Genomic DNA, 7,297 nt, shown 5'->3' with positions numbered 1-7,297 from the left:
TAATATTATAATAAATAATAATTATGTAATAGTTTCCTTAGAAAATACTAGAAGAAAGTAAAAAATTTAAGGCTTCAGGTACAGTTTGATCTATATATTTAACAATGACCTGGGTTTTTTTTTTCACAGACTAACTCATAACTAAAGCCAGGAACGGCAGCTGAAATCAATAGATCCTCAGTAATTTTCCTAAATTTGGGATCTGAATTTAGGAAATCAGATCATTAGGTGGTCTGATTTAGGAATCAGATAATTAATGGTTAAAAATCAGATCAGTTTAGGAATCTGATCATTAATGGGTTAAGCAGCACCTTCAGGAGTACCTTAGGAAAGGTGTGTGTGCTGAGAGCTGCCAGAGCTTTTCTGCCTGCTGCTGCCAGCACCAGCACCACATACATCATGAAAATATGTAACTGGAGAGCCATGAAGCAACTGCAGAGGGGAGAAGGGAACTAATGAGGTGGTTTCACCAAGGTAAGCAATGTGCATCTTTCATACAGCCTGGTTTTATGTAAGCACTTCAGTGTGCTGCAAAGGTAAGGCTGAGCTCTTTAGTAGTTAAAAAGTCCATTGATTTCAGTAAATGCAGGTATTGTAGTTAACAGGTAACTTTTAAATTGCTCTTTTTTTGTCAAGAGGACCTAAAGTGTTTTCCAAAGAAGCCTGGTGATGCATAGAGTGGTTTTGAAAGGAGGCACAGGGGTCAGTGGGGTTTGTGTGTTGCGGTTTGATGGTCTGAAGTTGAAACCTCTGTCCAAGTCCCACCCTGGAGCACTGTGTGCTGAACAGCCTCCCCTCTGCACTGGGGAGCAGGGCCTTGCCTTGCTTGTGTTTACAATATTGCTCCAACACTCGTGACTCTGCTTTTGTGGGGTTATGGGGTGGTGTGGGTTAAAAGGGACCTTGAGGGGCCACCTGGTCCAGCCCCTCTCCCTCATGGACAGGGACATTTTCAATTACACAAGTTTGTTCAGAGCCCCATCCAACCTGGCCTTGAGTGTGCCCAGGATTGGGACATCCACCACCTCTCCAGGCAACAGTGTTTCATCAACCTCATTGTAAAACATGGCTGCTTTAATCTACATTCGCCCTCTTTTAGTTGAAAACCATCGCCCCTTGTCCTGTCACAACAGGCCCTGATTAAAACCTATCTTTATCATGTCTTTTAAGCACTGGAAGGTTGCAATGAGGTCTCACTGAAGATTGGATAAGAAAAATCCAGGCTGAAAAACATAAATTCTCTCAGCCTTTTCTCATAGGAGAGGTTCCCCACTCCTCCAATCAGCTTTGTGGCCTCCTCTGGACTTGTTCCCCACCCGTCCCATGTCTTTGCTGTGCTGGGGATCCCTGATGCAGCACTGCTCATGGGGCCTCACCAGAGGGGCAGAATCCCCTTCCACCGCCTGCACGTGGCCTTGCTGGACCTCATGATGTTCCCAGGGGCCCAGAGCTTGTCCAGGTCCCCCTGGGATGTCACCTGCAAGCTTGTTCCCTTCTGCCCATGCTACAGGAGAGGCTCACTGGGGCACAGATCTGCTCCTCGGCCTGGTGGATCCAAACCCTGCTTAGAACTCAGCATCCTGACAAAGGGGCTGCAGGTCCTGGCTTCAAACTGGTGAGAGCTGAAACACACTCCAGACCTGAGTTGGGAACTGCATCCCACTGCAAAACTGGGCCCTTGAGAAAGATTAAACGTGTAGCACTCAATTACTTGTACTAAACTGTTCAACAGTTGTAAACACAGTGGGTAAAGTTCACTCACCCAAAGCAGCATGAGTGATTGCTTATCTTGGTGCTGGAGTGCCATAAAATTAAACTTGAGGAACACCCTGATTAATTGATTTGCCATGGTTCCTGTTGAGTAATTATGTTCAGCGAGGGGCTGTCGATACCATTCGCCATTGGTCGTGGCGAGATCGGGTCTTGATAAATGAAAAGTGGTTATCACTGCAAAAGGGTGGCCTCAGTAAATATTAGTGCTTGAGGGGGGAGCCCTGATAGGGGTTTTTTTTTGTTTTATATGATATAATTTGCGATAGTTAAATGTGCTCGAGTGATAAGATTTGCTGCTGCATTTTGAATTAATCAGAATATATGAAGACTCTTTCTAATTTACTCAGCGCATAATGTTCCTCCCATAAATGTTCTTGTAATGTGTGAGCACATTATACTGTTTTCTGCTAAATAATAGAACCATAACAATCTATTTTAAAAACAAGTAATGAAAAATATTGACGGCAGAGCAACGAGGGACCTCACTCTGACATATGTATTTATTTCACTCATGACCACATCCATATAAGCCCTTGCAGCCTGAAAGCTGGGAATGGGTCTGGCAGCAAAACTGCAGCCCTGAGCTCTGCAGTGAGCTGTGGATACCTAAACACAAGAGGTGATTTCATTTTCAAAATTCAGGTTTCCTAAATGCTCAGAGTCTGAGCCAGATGCTCAGTGACCACCTAAGCTGTGTCTCATTTAGGGAGGACTCGGCCAAGGGATCTTCTTCCTGAGTTTGTGCTTTAGTCACTGGTCTATAAGAAAATGAATATTCTGTGTTCCAGAGCATTTAGCAAGCAGCCTGGTGGGCTGGGTGGGCACTGAGGATGCAGTGGTTGACCTAAAGCAGCCCGGTGGGGGCTCAGTGATGCATCTGCAGAGCTTCAGGCTCATCTTAGGGAGCTCTGATTTTAAGACTTGAGCACTTGTATCCTGATCCTAACCATTCCTCGGGGAAGGAGGATAATCCTCTTGCAAACACAGCCTGCAAGCATGGCTGTGATCAACATTAGAGAAATCAGGGGGTGTTTTTGCTAAATGCTTTCAGACAGTGGCATATCAGACACTGCAGGTGGGTCCTTCTGGGTCAGCACTGTGTGACACAGAGCACTGCTGGCTTTGTAAGGGTGGACTTTCTGGCAGAGCCTGGATTAGATGAAAATTACAGAATGGTGCTGCATTAGAATGAAAATTACATCTCTACTGGGGTGCATTTTTGTCTTTTGCTGGACTTCAGTATCCTTCTTTCCTAAGATAAGGCATCTCGTAGCAGTAAATCTCCTTACATACACAGCAAGCACAAGATAAAGCAAAATAATAGCCTCCCTCCACATGCTCTTGATGAATTCTTCCTCTGAAATTGGCAGTCTGCTTCCTGAAGACTTGCTTGCCAAGACCTTGTTGACTTCTATATCACTCACCCTTCAAAGTGAAGGAGTAATTTGAAGAGGCATCATGTTTCCAAACATTGGAGGTTCAGGAACTTGATGAAAATTCTCTCAATCAGTAATTTCTTGTGGAAAATTTGGCATGGTTAATGTGCAATTTGGAGTGCATAGTTATGCTAATGCTGATGGGACCCAACCATTTCAGACCAGAGGCAGAATCTGGGGCAGAACCATGAAAATTATTGAAATTACTGAAATTACAGCAATTTGCACCTGTTGTCCAAGATCACAATTTCCTTCTTCATCAGTGTCTGGCCTGGAGTCACCAAGGCAGTGGCACCCCCGGCACAGCAGAGTGATGGCCCTTAGGGGAAATGGGATCTATTACATTGTTGACACCTTTACAAAAGTTGACAACCTGGTTATTGAGCCACATTATTGTTCTGTATCCCACGTTTTTGATTAGGAAAAATGTTACATTTTTGACTTGCTAGCAATGGCAATTCTCAGGCTCTCGGTGTCTGCCATGGGTGTTTGATCTAACTGAGATTTAGAGGTAGGGCCCTCCAGCCTCATACACTCCAATTTGTTGAGAACTGGAGCTAGCAGGGGTCTGTTAGTCTCCAGATGTGACACTAAGCAGAGCGAAGTGGCAGAGCTATTGCTGAGTGCAGTGCAGTATTTCCATGTATAGAAAATTGTGGGCCTTGCTATGAACAGGCTGAAATGTGAGAGGGCTGATTTGCTGAGCTCTTGATGGCTCTGCAGCCTTCAAGCATTCATGGTGAACAAAGATGACAAGAAATAGGAGAAGATTAGCAAGAAATGGAGAAAATGACGCTCAGGTTCCCTCCTTAATGACCAAACACTCACCCAGGCACTTCTGAAATCAGAGCAGGAACCACGTTTGGTGACACTCAAGCTAATCCCAAGACACGTGGCCAGTAGTGCCACCAGGCTGGAAATGCCAAGTTTAAAGCAGAAAGCTGAGAACAGAGGATATATTTTGATTTTCTGACCTTTTCTTCGCATTTCCTCCTTATTGATGACAAGGATGTACTCAAAGACCCCCCCCATGGTGCCAGATGTCATGAAGTGGGTGCCGTAGTCGTTGATGAATTTGGCATACATGCCATGGTTGTAGGTGTCTGGGAGCTCCTGCAGGGAGAGCAGCACATCTTCATCCAAAACAATGTTGTCCCTTCTCATCTTGAAGCGGGCTGTCTGCACCTTGGTCACAGCTCTAATGAACCCAACATTCTGCAGGTAAAGGAGAGAGGAGCTGCAGTTAACATGAATTTAACCAAATTAATTTCCAGGCTTTAGGCTTGCGGAGGGAAGCCTGAGTCTCTGACTATCAATGCGTGCATGAAAACAAGCCTGATTTTAAATGAAATAATGGTAATTCTTTTTTTAAAGCCTCTTTCTGATTTGCTGTGGAGGTGGAGGGCCTAGGGGGGTTGGATACCACAGGGGATTTATTGATGTGTGCATATGATCAGAGTTGGGCTCCACATGCTTCCCCTCCATTCTCCATTTCTGCAATTTCTTTTTCCAGTTTCCTTTCCATACTGATTTTCCCCTTTTTTGCTTTTTTCACAAACTCAATGAGTAGCAAAGCACAAGGGTTGAGACCAGCCCAGCAGAGGGGAGACTCCTTGGCCAGAAAGATGCTGATGGAGGGAGAATTTCCTGGATATACCACCTGCTCCAAGGCTCCACCTCTATAGTTGCCATTGCTTTGCACAAGTCTCCACTGCAACACGAGCAGCCCTTTAAATGATTCCTCCAATAACTGATCATCATTTAGCTGCAAACATCATGTGAGTCTGAACAAGGGCACAGTAAATACTATAATGGTACTCATTCCAAACAGCTTTTAAGGGCATTTTAACTCGGAACACCATCAAAGTAATTCTTCTTTATTGTTTTCTGTCAGCAGCCTGGAGAGAAGTGGAGATGGGGCACAGTAAATGTGGGAAATACCAGCACTCATGTTATTAGATTGGAAAGAGGTCATCACTGCCACTCCATGATGCAAGCCCTCTGTGAGAAGTACACCCTATTATCAGGTGCTATTTTTTTCAGTGTGGTATTTTAACCTCCTGTTAAAAGTAGCCCATTTCCCTGTCACAAGGCAGCTCGTATTAATTTGAGCAAGATATATTTGCTACTAGAGATCATTCCTTGAGGATAATTGTTTTGATCAGCATCTTGATATTCCCTCCTCCCTCATTGTCACTTTCAAGCATTTTTTTATTTATGTGCTCAATGTAGCCATGAAACAGGATGGGGTGAGATGACATGTGCCGTGGCACTCTGTAATTCAATTTTATTCCCACTCCCTGTTTGCTGAAACATACCAAGAACAGCAAACAGGATTCCTAACGATCATACATTTGCAATTACATGAACAAATTAAGGTACAATTACCCTGTGTTAAAAAATGCAATTGAGAGAATAAACTGACATAAGTTACAGCCAGACCATGCCATGCACAGATGATGCGACTGGAGCAGATGCATCACTGATTTGCTTGGGTTTTTTTTTTACCTTTGCATCGTATTGTGTGAAATTCTTCAGGGATCCTTTACCACCTGATAAAGTGAGGCCCAGGTTTAACATGAGATCTGCAACTCCAGGCCCAATTCCAATGGTGAAGCCTGTTGTTTTGGATTTATCACTTTTAAGGGCGTCAAGCAGGTCCTTTGAATCGTCGTAAAACTCAAAAGCAAACCCAGAATCAGCATGAGCCTAAAATGAAAGGAGCAGACATTAATTTTTCAGCGGCTTCCCTTCCTTTTTAATCTCTGTTTCTTGAAGGAATACCACTGTTAAACCCATGATGCTCCTGACAGCACCAGCACTGACTTCAGTGAGTGTGGAATAAGGAATTAAGTCCTGTGCCATTTCATTTGGAAATATGTGAGAAATGTGGATAAAGCCAAGCATTTTGCTTCTTCCATCTCCAAGTAGGGGAAAGGTCTGTGTTTAGCCACTCAAAGCCAGAGCTGGTAATGGTAGCTATTAAGACAGCCTGACACTTCTCATTATAAAACCTTCCTTCCAGTTCCTTTAGCTCTGCCAAATCCTAATGATTTGGACTGAATTTTTTTTTTCTCTCCAGCCTGCTTCTGGATGAATTTATTTAGGAAAAGAAAAATTCAACACCTATTTGCAATGGCAAGGCTAGAAAACAAACATTGTTTTGCCTGTGTTTTAGAGAAGTGACCTTTTCCTTGACAGCTCTACTTTGCTGGCACGTGGAATCGAGCAGCTCTGCTGAGTCTGAGCTCTGTCATTTGCCAGCTCTGTAAAAAGCCAGCCCCAGTGTTCAAACTGGGGACTCATGGACTCTGCCTGCTGGGAGGGCACGAAAGCTACTTGCATTGAGTAGTGTTTTCATTCATTCATGTCAAAAAACACGACAAATGTTTAGCAGTGTGGCCAAGGCACCCACTTAGGATGTGGGAGACCCAAACTGAATCCTCACTCTGCTTGGGTCAGTGTCCAACATCACACATGACCTTACGGACTGTAGGTGTTGTGATCCCTGGTGACGGGTTGCAGGATCACTGTCTCACTCAGAATTCAGATTTATGCCCCTTGTAGCCACGCCATAGACTTAAAATGCTTTCAAAGATTGAACCAGCAGTATTGTTACCATTTTACACACAGCCAGCTCAGTCCCTAGAGAGGCAAAAGGCCTGAGCAAGCTCTACAGCTCAATAATATCAGAATTTAGAGAAAAATTAGCAGAAATTTTAGATAAATTTAGACCTCTCACTTGGCTCTGCCTGGGCCAGAGGAAGCAGTGGGGATGCCTGGGTGATACACCACGTGCGTTCCTTGAGGCGCCATAAACCAACATTTACACATCGAGTGCCTGCTGGGGTACCTTAAAGACAACTAGAGACAGAATGTACCTGATGTCTTTGTGAGAAGCTGTTGGAACCCAGGAAATTCCTCTGGCTGCCCTGGAGGACTTGAGACCCTGCCAGGGGACTCAGAGACCTTGGCACAGAGCCCAAGACCCCTGTGCCTTTGATCTTGACGCATGGAAAAAATTGCCAACCTTTATATGAAGAATTACAAGTCAAGAAAGTTTAAGTAGAATGATAGTGAATTTATCA

At 44.2% G+C, this 7,297-nt stretch overlaps 1 protein-coding gene across 1 annotated transcript in view; it reads right to left on the bottom strand.

The window, feature by feature from the left end:
- Window positions 1-7,297, bottom strand: part of C8A (complement C8 alpha chain) — a 21,875-nt gene that overhangs the window by 7,124 nt on the left and 7,454 nt on the right. The window contains exons 6-7 of the mRNA XM_005422961.2: window positions 5,718-5,918; window positions 4,184-4,424 (exon numbers count right to left, since the gene is read on the bottom strand). Coding sequence (XP_005423018.1) covers window positions 4,184-4,424; window positions 5,718-5,918 — 442 coding nt within the window. The remainder of the gene's footprint in view (window positions 1-4,183; window positions 4,425-5,717; window positions 5,919-7,297) is intronic.

The sequence above is a fragment of the Geospiza fortis genome, unplaced genomic scaffold (assembly GCF_000277835.1).
Source record: "Geospiza fortis unplaced genomic scaffold, GeoFor_1.0 scaffold396, whole genome shotgun sequence".
NCBI classification, from domain to species: Eukaryota; Metazoa; Chordata; class Aves; order Passeriformes; family Thraupidae; genus Geospiza; species Geospiza fortis.
This window is presented reverse-complemented; position numbering and strand designations above follow the sequence as displayed.